This window comes from Chelonoidis abingdonii, chromosome 6 (assembly GCF_003597395.2).
Source record: "Chelonoidis abingdonii isolate Lonesome George chromosome 6, CheloAbing_2.0, whole genome shotgun sequence".
NCBI lineage: Eukaryota > Metazoa > Chordata > Testudines > Testudinidae > Chelonoidis > Chelonoidis abingdonii.
Window position 1 is genome coordinate 49,306,853 of NC_133774.1, and position 13,358 is coordinate 49,320,210.

The following is a 13,358-nucleotide window of genomic DNA, read 5'->3' on the forward strand; positions in this document are numbered from 1 at the left end:
CCGTGAGAATGATTAAAAAATTAGAAAACATGGCTCTTGGTAAACTCAGAACTCAATCTAGTTAGCTTAACAAAGAGAAAGGTAAGGGGTGACTTGATTATAATCTGTCACTACATGAGGAACAAATATTTAATAGTGGGCTCTATCATCTAACAGAGACAGGTATACCATGATCCAATAGCTGAAAGTTGAAGCTAGACAAATTTGGACCGGAAAGAAGGCATATGTTTTTAAGTGCTGTAATTAGCCTTCAAAACAATTTACCAACAGTCTTTTTAAATCAAGATTGAGTGTTTTTCTAAAAGATATGATCTAGAAATTATTTTGGGGGAAGTTCTGTCACCTGTGTTATACAAAAGCTCAGACTGGATGATCACAATGGTCCCTTCTGGCCTTGGAATGTATGAATCTATGAAATTACATGCAGTATATTATTGGTACCTGATATATCGGCTGTAGTTTAGGTCACAAAGCAGTTACTGCTATAATCCTTTACTTTTGTATGCTTGTAACTTTCCAAAATGGTCACCTTATGTGACTGAAATTTTCCGTGCTTGGCACTGCCCAAAGATGGGATAGTCTGAGTGAAAATTATTCATCTGCCTCTTATGGGCAAGTGGGGAAAGTACTTTTCCCATTGTGTATTTAAAAACAAAAATGAGGGCTTTATCAGTGTATTGTTAACACCTAGAGGCCTTAACAGAGATTAGGGCCCCTTTATGCTAGGTGCTGCACAGACTCATAAGAAACTATCCCTGCTCTGAAGAGCTTATTTAATTAGACAGGCAAAGGGTGGGAAAGAGGAAGTATTATCCCCTTTTAACAGATTGGAAACTGTGGCACAGAACGATTAAATGACTTGTCTGAGGTCACACAAGGGATCTATGGCAGAACCACGACAGTAACCCAGAGTTCCTGAGTCTCAGTCCTGCGCCTTAACCACAATTTCTCTAATCACAATGTTTAATGGGGCTTCAATAAAAATAGCTGAAGATTTGAAAATTAATATGGATGTTGTCCTCATTGTGGACTAGTACCTTCATTTGGTTTTAGGGACAGTATTAAAATATGAAGTGGAAAAATAATTTTTGAGCAAGTGAATATCTAAGAGCCTAATAAGGCCTCTGCCCTCCATCTGACATTACTACAAGCATTTTCCCTTTCTGACCTAATCAGGCATCTTGGCCAGAGACAAGCAGTTGGGATAGTTTTCATCAGGAAGACTGCAAGTGCTAATTGAAAATAGACCCACTCTCTTCCCATCACTGTTCAGACCTGAACACAAAGAGCAAGAGAAGTCGTAGATTATCATGATTTTGGATCTTTGCATGGATTTGTTGCATTCCTATTATGATTTAATATTGTTGATATGGCCTAAAAATCAGGAAGTCCATAATAGTCAGACTCAATTTTTCTATGAAACAAGGCAGTGCGGCCTCCTCCCTAATCCCTCTTTTTTGGTACTTCCTATCGATCTCTGAATTCAATTCTGAATTTCCATTGATTTTCATTGATCTCAGTGAACCCACTGCACCATTCCCTTGCTTGCTCATACTGCTCTTCCAGTCTTGACCTCCTTTTCGTTCTTTCACTAGTATTCTCCATAGGTGGCAGAAGAGAATGAGGGAGGTTCTGGCTTTTGCTCAGAGCTTATCTGCACCATATGATAAAGTGCCCTAGGCTGTTTTGATTTCTAAAGTGCATAAAAGCACTGTGCATTAATTTGTCCATATAGACCCTGCTGGTGTGCACGAAATGTTCCCTAGTGCACTTTAATGTAACAGCACTGTGTTGTAGTGTACGAGGGTACATTTAGTGTGTTTTAACATTAGTACTATTATGTTAAAGCACACTAGGGAACATTTACTATGCACCCATAGGGTATACACAAGTCAATTAATGCACAGTACATTTGTGGGCTTTAGAAATCAGAGCCCCATAGTGGACATTGCCACACCTTGTAGGCAAAGCTTCACTGTCCCTGTATAACAATATTTTCTCCCTCCACAACTTTCTTTTCTCCTGTCTCTCCTACAAATTAAATGATATTTCTCTATATTATTCAACATGGAGTATGTTTTGTTATCTGTATGAGAATACAATTTATTTTCACATCACAATTTGTGTAGATTAGGATATTTGAAGCCTTTGATTTATACTTAATGATTGGAGGACTTGAAGCTACATATAATTTTTAACTCTGTCTTCAAAAAGCTTTTTCATGTTGTTAGAGGGAGTCCTAAGTGTCTCTAGAGCATTAAACCACTCATTGAGACTATGTGACACTATCCGTCCATTCCCCCTGACTGTGTTTGCAGTTTACCATTAGAGAACAGCGATTACCTCTAGATAATTTGTATTTTTTACTTGAACAGTTTATCCAGTTTAAAGCATTAGCTCAGTCTGTCAGGCAAATAGGTGTTACATAGGTTTATACAAACATTCTTCTGTTTTAAAAATTGGATGCAAAGTAAATACTATTGTGACAAACTGACAAAGACCAGAAGATGAATGTTATTGCTGGACAGTAGGTCTTTAGCTTGTTCAATTATGAGTTACTTTCTCATCTAACTGTATTAGTTTTAAAAGGGGAGTTGCTTGTGCTTTCTAGTATTTTGTGGCATTACATGTGCTGTATTTAATGCACTATTTTGTCACCCTTTGTATGAGCTTGATGTATTAAGTACTTTTTTTTCCTGTAACATTTTTGTGATTTGTTTAAATAGTCTTAGCAACAGATGGCTTGGCTGGCAGCATGAAGTATTTGAAACTACAGAACCCACTGTACTTTAAGGAGAATTCAACACATTTGCTATAATGGTTACCTTTGAAAGATAATATATTTTACTTTATTACGACTATTTTTGAAAAACTCAATCATCTATTTAAAGCCACTTTAATATTCCATTTTGGGTATGATTGCATTTTAAAATTGTAGCTTTTTCAATACATTATTGGTTAAATTTTAAGGTTGTTCTGTTTTAATTAGACCCCACTTCAAGCTGTCAAAGTGCTATTGTTAAAAAGTATTACCCCTCCCTACACCCACATGATTTGCTGAGTAATATAGCATAGCAAGTAGACTTGGGGAAATACACTACAGTAAGATGAAGCTGAAGGAATGCATTCCTGCCTTTGAGCCTCTTTCCTGCTCCTATGGATAGCTGGGAATTACTGGTCTCCTTTACTTATTTTTTTAAATGAACTTCACACTGGTTAGCTTAAAAACCTCTTTAGACAGCTGGCTGTAATCTAAGGCTTATGTGGTATAGTATTCATTTGAATCACTAAGGTAGGTATGAGAGTGAATGAATCTTATCTGTTTGTTTTAGTATTTCCACATGTAACACCCAAAGGAATTAATGGCATAGACTTTAAAGGGGAAGCTATAACTTTCAAGGCAACTACTGCTGGAATCCTAGCTACACTTTCTCATTGTATTGAACTCATGGTAAAACGTGAGGAGAGCTGGCAAAAAAGACTGGATAAGGTAAGAGATTTCCCTTTTATTTTGCTACTACAGTAGATCAGATTGCTTTCATTTAACCTTAAACTTCAGTTGTGATGAGAATGTTAACCTGTGTTCCTATTCCATGAAGTTAAATAGAAACATTAAGGATGTAAATTAATTAGATGAAACTAGGCAAATCCCAAAGGTTCATCCTTGGTGTGCAGATCATACAGCATGTCGTACATCCTGTGCTAGTCTTCTACCCACACTTTGTTCCACAGACTGTTCCTAAATTTAATTGTTTTTAAATGTAGAGATGAGCTAGCAGGTCTCCATAACAATAGGCATATTTTGTGCAATTTCCTAAAAGAAAGACCAGTTGCTTTTCTTTACAAAGTGCTCTACAAATCTGTAGTACTATGTTAATTGTAATGATAAAGGATGGTGGCATTTTGTGGGGTGCTCTTTTACTATTTTAAAATACTTTCTAAATATATGGTGTGATTAATATACCTGTTGAAAACAAAGTAATTTCTAAACGCTAATGAATCAAATCTTACAGTAAATAGGGAAGCAACTTTAAAGAGAGAGAATAGCACCACCCTCCCTGGAGATAGATACACATTAATGGCAGTAGTGGTTCATGATGAATCTGTTCAATGACCACGAATACCACCAAAGTCTAGAAGAGACAGGGATAATCTCTTCTCCTTTCAGATGAAGTTGCTGGAAGTGTGTTGCTACCATTTAATGTATTGATTCCCAGGGCCCAGCCTTCAATGTGATTGGCCTACCTTATGTGCTGTTCTCTAGTCATTTGGCACCTCTTGTTTGAATTTAGTATGTAACCATACTGTGTATCATGTGGTATCTCAGGTCTTACCTCAGTTTGTATAGCATGCTGACATATTAAATTCATATTTCATATACAAGAGGACCCCATAAAGGAGGCAGACCATGTCCAGACCTTTAATTGATTTCCTCACTCCACTGTTCTCATGCAGCAGATCTAAGCCCCAGCCCACTGCCAGCTGCAGCTCAGATGTTCAAATCCACTGGGATTTTGATACGTTATTTGGCACTGCTTGGACCATAGTTGGAGTAGTCTCTAAGTCCTGAGATCTTCTGGGAAATTTCTTTTTAGGCCAGTCCAAGCTTAGTGTAGAATATGGATTTTAAAAAATAAGGTGTTTTTTCTAGAACATAGCTTTACAAATGACATTTTGTAAAAGAAACTGGATGTTGTTTAGCATGGATATAACGTCCAACTTGTGTGCATATTTTAACACTGATATAACTTTTGTGAAGATAATTTTGCTGTTGCTGCTGGTAAAAGGCACTGTCAACTTGTAGTTTATTAGCTTGATTAGGACCTCTGATTAGTTAAATGTTCTGTAATCCTTACAATCCTGTAATTAACTTCAGTCTCCTCATCCCTCTGCCTTACATGAATTAGAAATGTTTCATACTGAAAGCAATGAAGTGTAATTAACCTATGAGTGAACGGAAAATTGCTTTTAATTAATTTGGTTTGATTTAGCCTGCAAGTTTAATATATAGACTACAAAAACTGAATTTCATTTTATTAAAATAGAATTATATAAGGAAAAGAAAAGGGAGTAAGCAAGGAAATAAATATCTACGTAGTCTCCAGCATCCAATCTTTTGTCTGCCCCATGCTAAACTGTCGTGTGGATGCCTTAATTCTTCAAGCGTCTTCTGCATGTTCATTCTTGGGGATATGGGTAGACTGCTACAGCTGCATGATGGAACCTACCATTATCAGTGCCTGTAACAATGTTAGATCACTCATGCTACCCCTTTTGCCCCTCCTCCAGCATTTGAGTATGTTCTGGGGGCAGGGCTATAAAAGGGGGTGCAGCAGTGGTTGCTGCCTCCGTTCTTTCCAGCTGCTGACTCAAATGGACATGAACCTTCTTTGGATTTCCTCAATCCATAGAGTTTTAGATAAGAGCCTTGTTCCTTTTGTATATACAATTAATTAGTGTTAATTGTTAGTATAGTTAGTGTCAACATGGGCATTGATGGCAGATCTGAAGACAGACACACAGACTCTTGAGATGGACATCACACCCCATGGTCTTCCCTGCATTGGATGCCTACACTCAGAGTTTGAAGTGTTTAAGAGAGGACCATTCTCCTTATGTGATACCTTTACCTCACATGCCAGAAAAGAGAGGTAGAATAGATTACAAGCTCTCTTACTAGAAGAACCATTACCTGTCAAATCTTACGGATCAGAAATTTCTTAAGCTTCTGGGGAAAAAAAGACTACAGGCCTGAATTAGAACAGAGCACTTCCAGTTCCAGAAAGACAACCGTGCTGAAACTGTCATCCTCTGCACTGAACTCTGGTTCTAAGATGACTGAGCTCTCATTAGCTAACTCTTTGGACCCAGTTCCAAGAAGGTACAGTTTATGACTGAAACAGGTTTCTTTTTTGTATGAAACTATGCTTGAGGCTCCTGTGGATCTGGGACCCTTGGTTCTGAAGCAAAAGAAGACCAAGATTAAATGCCTTTTGGTGCCTCTGAAGATTTTCCATTCAAGTGAGTCATTGGATCCTTCAGATTACGGACTTGCGGATCCAAGCCTTTTAGGGATCCAAACATTAAGGACTCTATATCATGAGAATGTTCCCATGCAATGGGTCCAGGAAGACAGTTGGATCAGAGTGTCTCATCATTTCCAGTTCCCTCTATTGTTACTGCACAGGTTCATTCAGAACCATGTCTCTTGGATCCTTTCAATTCCTCACCAATTTTGGGGAACTGTACAAGAACTCTGCTCAGCTCCTTCCACCAGATAAGTGACAGAAATGAGAGATTTTATCACATGGGTCTGCAGACATTTTGCCATCACCCAGGACCCCTGCTGGGTGGTCTGAGAATAAATTGTTTCCTTTGTTTTTGTAGCAGATCCTTCCTTCAGTTGTATCTCCTATAATTTCTCTCAGTCCAGGATGGGTTCTGCATTCAGAGGAGCTGGATCAGTCTGTCCAGAAACTGAGTCATTATCTTTACTTTCCAAGAAACATTTTTCTGAGGTAGACTATCACAAACTTCCTTATCATCCTGATTATGACACGATGCCAGACCAGAACAGTTGGCAGGATGCCATGGTTATGCTGGCTGACTCCAGAGTTTCCCTATCAATCCTTTTAAAGATCTACATCTTAATTTTCATGTCAAGATAGTGGTGCCTCTACAAATATGAAAAAAATTGGATCCCTAGACAGTGGGATCCTTAAGTGAAAGATAAGTCACCCACTGTTGTTCCTGACACACTATAAATAGGAGAGGAGGAGGGAGATTCACCTCATCAAATGAACATTCAGCATCAAGAAGAGGAATTAGCTGGAGACTCCTCTCCTGATGAAAATGTTGGTGTCCTTTCAGCTTCATCTCTTTCTGAAGATGCTAGTCAATTTCGGGAAGTATTCAATAGAATGGTTAATATTTTAAACATACTATCTGTGGCAGTAGAGGAAGCTCCCCATCCTGTCCTTGATATCCTTGGTACTACATCTTCTAACAAGGGATATTCTTGCCCCATCTTGGAAGGCCTCTGGCAACCAGGGATATCAGTATGGAATAATCTATTATCCTCTCAACCACTATCTTTTTTTTTTAATAAAAACACTCTGCATTGTTGCAGCCAGAACAAAGGATATTTACATTGTACTTTTAATGACAGAGAAGGGAAAAGACTAGATTCTTTGGGAAGAAAACTCTTTTCTTCCACTTCTCTGATCATAAGGATCACTATCTATCAGGCTGTCAGGGCTAGGTACCAATTTCATGATTTGGACGTAATTGCACTTTTTAAAAAAGAATACTCCTGAAGTGCATCAAAAATTAGTCAGTACCCCTGTCAAAGGACAGAATATGGCTAAGCACACTCTGATGGAGTTCTTTGAAGTCTCAGTTTCAAGATCAGCAGCCACTGCCATAACTCTTTGCAGACACATATGGTTATGTTCTTCCTTTCTTCCCTTTGAAACAAATTCAAAAATTGAGGATCTTCCATTTGTGGGCAGGGCCGCCCCGGGGGGGGGGAGGGGGGTGCAGCAATTTGCCCTGGTCCCCAAGAGGCCCCCACAAGAGTTTTTCGGGGGCCCAGGAGCGGGGTCCTTCACTCACTTCGGGACCCCCCAGAAAACTCTCGTGGGGCCGCGAGCTTTTTCTGCTTCAGGTCTTCGCCAGTGTGGGGTCCTTCCACCCCGGAGCGAAAGGACCCCCGGCTGCTGAATTACCACCGAAGACCCGGCACTTCGGTGGCGGGTCCCGCTTCGGCGGTAATTCAACGGTGGATCCTGGAGCGGAAGGATCTCCTGCCACCGAATTACTGCCAAAGCGGTGGCCCCCCATTGCCGAAGACCCCAGGCCCCCTGAATGTTCTGGGCAGCCCTGTTTGTGAGAAATGGTCTCTTCAGTTCTAAAATGGACAAAGTGTTAGAGAAAATGAAAGATGAGATCAATGGCTAGGACTTTGGGTTTTTTGCAATCCTTTAAAATGAGAAATCTTGCACCTGCCTTTAGATATCAGACAATACTATCCACCTTTCTTTGTGGTCTTCAGATTATACTCTGAAAATTTCAGTATCTACAGCAGCATTCTACTGCTTCTCAACCACAATATGTTGAAAGTGATCCTGCAAACCAATCTCGGATCCTCCCTCCCCTTTTGGGGACCATCTGTCTTATTTTAATATGTTGCAAAACATGACCACAGATGGGTTTTGAACATAATAAAAAAAAGTTATACCATTTAGTTTGAGGATGCCCCCTCCTTTTCTTGGTTCCCTCTCTTGAGAAGCTATTAAGAACAGAAATTCACTCTCTTTTACTAAAGGAAGCAATAGAGGAGGTCTTAGTAAATCTCAAATCTTGGCTTTGTGTCTCATTATTTACTAGCCCCAAAGATGAATCTCAAGGATGTTTATTTCCATATTTTGATACAGCCATTAGAAGAAACTTTCAGTTCTCCCTAGGGCAGGACCATTTTCAATACAAAGATGGTGGAATGAACAAACTTTTTGTAGACCATCATTTTGAAGGCTAGAATAATGAACTACAAACATAAGCTGTAGTGTGTACCTAGCCTATGTTGGTTTAAGTTATGTCGCTCAGATGTGTGAGTAAGCCACCCCCCTGTGCAAAGTAAATTACACCAACCTAAGTGCTGGTGTGGACAGGGCTATATCTCCTGCCGACATAGCTACCACTTCTTGCAAAGACTGGAGTAATTAAGTTGATGCGAGAGCTCTCTCCTGTTGGCTTAGAGCGTCTGCACTTGTTAGCTCTTTAGTGTAGCTGTAGCCATAGTGTATATACATCTATATGTACATAATATTAATAAATGTCCACACTGCCACAAATGTTCAAAAAAGTGAAGTTAAAACATCGTGAGGAGGAACCCCACAACATTTTTTTAATGTGATTATCCATCTTTTGTCATACTTTCTCATAATGTTTGAGTCTGATTAATAGGTTCAAAATCTGATTATGTTCTTACAGGAAATTGAGAAAAGGAGAAGAATAGAAGAAGCATACAAAAATGCCATGACAGAACTTAAGAAAAAGTGCCATTTTGGAGGGCCAGACTATGAGGTATGAATTAAGCTTATTTCTTTTCTTGCTTAGTATTTTCACAGATTAAATCCTTTCATGACTTGACTTGTATCCTTGATTGAAGTGATTTTTTGAGCAAGTATCAAAACATTAAACCAGGTGATTTTCCTTGTAATTAATATCTGCTTTTATCAATATTCATTAAATACATGCTCTGCAACAGGGAAACTTGTAGGAAGGGTTTCAATCCAGACATTTGTAGCAAATGAGGGAAAGGAGATAATAAGATTCATCTGAGTATACCTAGTGAGACTGTCAAACATTTTTCTGTCTGAAAGATTCTACTTGTTACGAGCAACACGTAAGATGATTATAAGATTTTTCTGAGTTTTTGAAAGTTTGCTTCATACATTTTACAGCACTTTGTTTATAGTTAGTTAGTTTGGCCCTTTCACCCCACCTTCCCATAATCAGTTCTTCCCAATATGGGTCTTTCCTGTTCATATTTGACAACTATTAAGTTGCACGGAATAATATACTATAGTTTCATCTGGTTAGAATTAATTTTCTTGACCTCTTCTAAACAGCAGTTTGCCAAATATCTCTAGCCATGTAATGAATTTGTCAGCTGACTGAATCAGAGGAAAGAGAAATTACTTTTAACTTAACAAGCTGCAGCAGATTCCAGCACAACATTGGTTGAACTTTTTGTCTCAAATACTGTTGTTTCTGTGTTTATGAGCCGTGGTGGCTTTTACTATCCAGTGACACCAAATAATGGCGCTCAAAGGGCTTTTGTGTTTACAGCATTAGTATATGAAACAGTCTTCTGATTTTGTAAACTGCTAACTTTTTGCTTAAATTCAGTGAGTTTCTTTCTCCAAGATGGATGGTTGGTCTCCAAATGACCCACCTCTTAATGACTGTAAGCATGTCCAAAAATCCTTTGCTAGTTTCCTTCAACTCCTTTGAAGTATCAGGGTGGCTGGCAAGCATTCTGTATACATTTTGGTCTAAGTTTGCCAGAGAGAAAAGTCAGACTGCAAGCGGCCAATCCATAGAAAAGGGAAGAAAGGATGGGTGAATGGAGCCATCCTACTCCATTGAATAGGGCAGAAAGGTAATCCGATTAATTCTCCCTGAAGGAGAAGCTGGAGAGCAAAAAGTGGCTACAGGCCATCTGCATGTTCAGCAGGCATGATTTTGTGTTTGTGTTAAGTTCACAGTTTTGAATTTATTTCCGCTCTGCTCCTGATGTCTTCTGACCCTCCAATTAGTGCCTTATCCTGTCCCAGAACTCCCTCGTTTTGAGACTGGTTAGCATGATTCCATGATCCTCTCCTATGTGTCCCCCAATCCGTCGTCTCCTGGGCCATTATCAGTGTGTCCCCAGTCTCTTTGCTCCCCTCCCCCCATCTCAGCCCAGCAGCTGGAGTTAAAAAGTGAGGTTGTTTCTAAATATTTATATTTATAAACAGTGCTCTTTATACATGGTTTTTTAAAATACCTCTTTATTTCTTTACACTTCTATCCACTTCCAAAAATAGTGGCTGTCACTTCTTAGCAAGACCTAGAAACAAAATGAATTTTGAATTTCTGATCCGGGCCATTTTAGAAAAATGATTGTGTACAAATAGATTAAAAAAAAAAATCAGACTGCCTACAAAGACTCTTCACTGGGATGAGAAGTAGCACGCACAATATCAAGATGTTACTGTTACTAAATTAGCTGGAGAAGCCTTGAAAACTATGATTATAACAGAATTAGCTTCAACACTAAAATATGGATTATTATGGAGGGGCAGTGGTTTCTCTATAATAAGTCTGTAAAATAAAAATTCATATGTTAAACCACGGAGTCCATTACATGGATTCATGCAAAAACAAGGTAAAGTTGGAGTCTTCATGAACTGCCGTTTAAAAAAATAAAACTGCTTTTTATTGTGTAATGTTAAAACTGACAAACTAATAAAAGAACTTTTAGAGTTGATAGGCCATCTGTTCTTTCAGTAGTCTACGTATAGCAGGGGTCCAAGATTTTACACATCATATTGTATGTGTTTATAATAGGGTGAATTAAGGAAGAACAGACTGGTCTTAAAAGGCCAGTGTTATGATCATGTTTTGTTTTTTTTTAAATATAAGCATTTATTAGTAACACTTTAACTGATCAAACTTAGAGGAACTTTAAGATCAAACTTAAGCTTTATCATGCTGTTCTTTACTTTTTCTATTTTTTCTGCATGGACAATGAACATATTTTAGTTGTATTTCAGGCACGAAAGGCTGACAACACAGCTTAATATTTCAGTCCTGGTAATGGAATGATAATTTAAATTACACTTTATGCTGGGCTTTGCAAAAGAATTTATGGAAACATTTTTGTCACAAACTTTGTAAAAGAGTTCTCAAATAATAGTGTATGTGTGTGTGATATGTAAAACCTAAATTTTAAGCCAAATTTCACCTTATTGTGTTTTAAGTGTGAATTTCCTGGCTTTTGTTGACTTGTGTTAGAACTCTTAAATTATAGGTCTTTAAATGCATTGAGTGGAGTATTACCTTATTTTACCAAGTAGTGCTTTATTTTGAATTTTACTCTTAATTTTGTTAAACTCAACTAATGGTGAAAAGGCTCACTGTTATGAAAAATGGCTTTTGTGTAATAGGTTTATAACTTAATATTTGTTACGTGTTTCATCTGCAAATGAATTAGGACTTTTTTACTCCAATAAAGAAATGCAATTTATCAAATTGGCTAACTCATTTTTTAAATTGAACTCCGTTTTCTGAAGTGTAGCATTCACGTTTCCTCCATTTTCTTTAACTGTTTGTTTTTCTGTGTTTTGGTTTAGGAGGGTCCTAATAGTCTGATTAATGAAGAGGAATTTTTTGATGCTGTTGAAGCTGCTCTTGACAGACAAGATAAAATAGAAGAACAGGTATTGATAGTACTAAATGTTTTAAGAGGCAATTATGTTCCTACCTTTAAAAAATACCATACTTCAATTTAGGATCTTTGTCTTTTATGATCCAAATTTTCTCCTGGGATACATTCACAGAACTCATGTTAACTTTGGTTGGAATTTGTTCACAGGTATGTGCACAGAAGTCTGACCGTTAGAATTTATAAAGTAAAATATTTATGTATTTATAACACCTGGGAGTCCTTGTTATGGACAAGGACCCCATTGTGTTGGGCATTGTACAAACAGAACAAAAAGAGTTCAAGTGCTTGCTCATGTCGATTCCATTCTAGGTGTGTATGCACCTGCCTGTGTGGCTGTCAGAGATTTTTGCCTTAACAGTATCCATAGGGCTGGCTGTAGTGCCCTCTAGAGTGCCGCGTTCATTCCGTGGTATATCAGGCACTGCTGACCAGTGCCCTCTGAGTTTCTTCTTATTGTCTGTAGTGTCAGTCAGAGTGCCTCTCTTGCTTGTCAAGAGCTAGCGATTTCTTCCATTGGACTTCGGGCCTTTGTTTGATTGTAGTTAGTGTTAAGGGGTTGTTAAGAGCATAGTTAGCTTATAGTTAAGGTCCCAGTGGGGATTTGCCTAAAACGGGGCATGCCCTACCTCCTGGGTTTAAGCCCTGCTCAGTCTGTGACAGGCCTATGCCTGTGAGTGACCCCCACCACAGTTGCCTTAAGTGCTTGGGGGAATCGCACATCAAGGAGTGTTGCTGGATTTGTAAGAACTTTCAGCCTCACACTCGGAAGGAGAGGGACATTTGCCTTAGGGCCCTCCTGATGGAGTCCCCTCTCCGCCTGACTTCTGAGCCCTCTATGCAGGCTGTACCGTGTCAGTGGCCCGGCGCTGAAGAAGAAGGCAAAGAAGTGTTCACCAGCGCTGAGCAAGAAGGCCCCGGGATCATCCGGCAGAAGGACCAGGCCTGTCTGCCAGCCTTCTTCAGAGCAACACGAGCATGCCTCTGTGACTGGGGTTCTTAGCCCTCTTAAAGGTCTTTTACTGACTCTGGTGAGCGGTACAGAATCCACCCCCCTGCCTGCACCATCGTCATGCCAGGCACAGAGAGGACACAGTTCTCCACTTGCTCCTATGACATCTCAGGTGGCACAGGACCAGGCTAAGACTCCCACAGAGGGCAAGCCAGCCATTTAGACCCCTCCGGGGGCGGGGGAGCACCATAGGTTGCCGGACAAGCAATCCTGTGGCAGGTCGCAGCCATGCCGCCAGTTGCCCAAACTCTCCCTATGGGCGTCGAGACACTATTCCCCAGTGCGGAGTCGGCGCTCCCCATATTATGACGAACTCTGTTCGCCCCCTCACTGATCCTCATCTAGACATCTGTC

General features: G+C 39.3%; 1 protein-coding gene across 4 annotated transcripts in view; it reads left to right on the forward strand.

Moving 5' to 3' along the window:
* CERT1 (ceramide transporter 1) overlaps positions 1-13,358 on the forward strand; it is a 179,537-nt gene that overhangs the window by 126,196 nt on the left and 39,983 nt on the right. For all 4 annotated transcript variants that reach the window (XM_032765738.2, XM_032765737.2, XM_075067006.1 and 1 more), the window contains 3 exons: positions 3,333-3,490; positions 8,992-9,084; positions 11,901-11,987. In XM_032765738.2, coding sequence (XP_032621629.1) covers positions 3,333-3,490; positions 8,992-9,084; positions 11,901-11,987 — 338 coding nt within the window. The remainder of the gene's footprint in view (positions 1-3,332; positions 3,491-8,991; positions 9,085-11,900; positions 11,988-13,358) is intronic.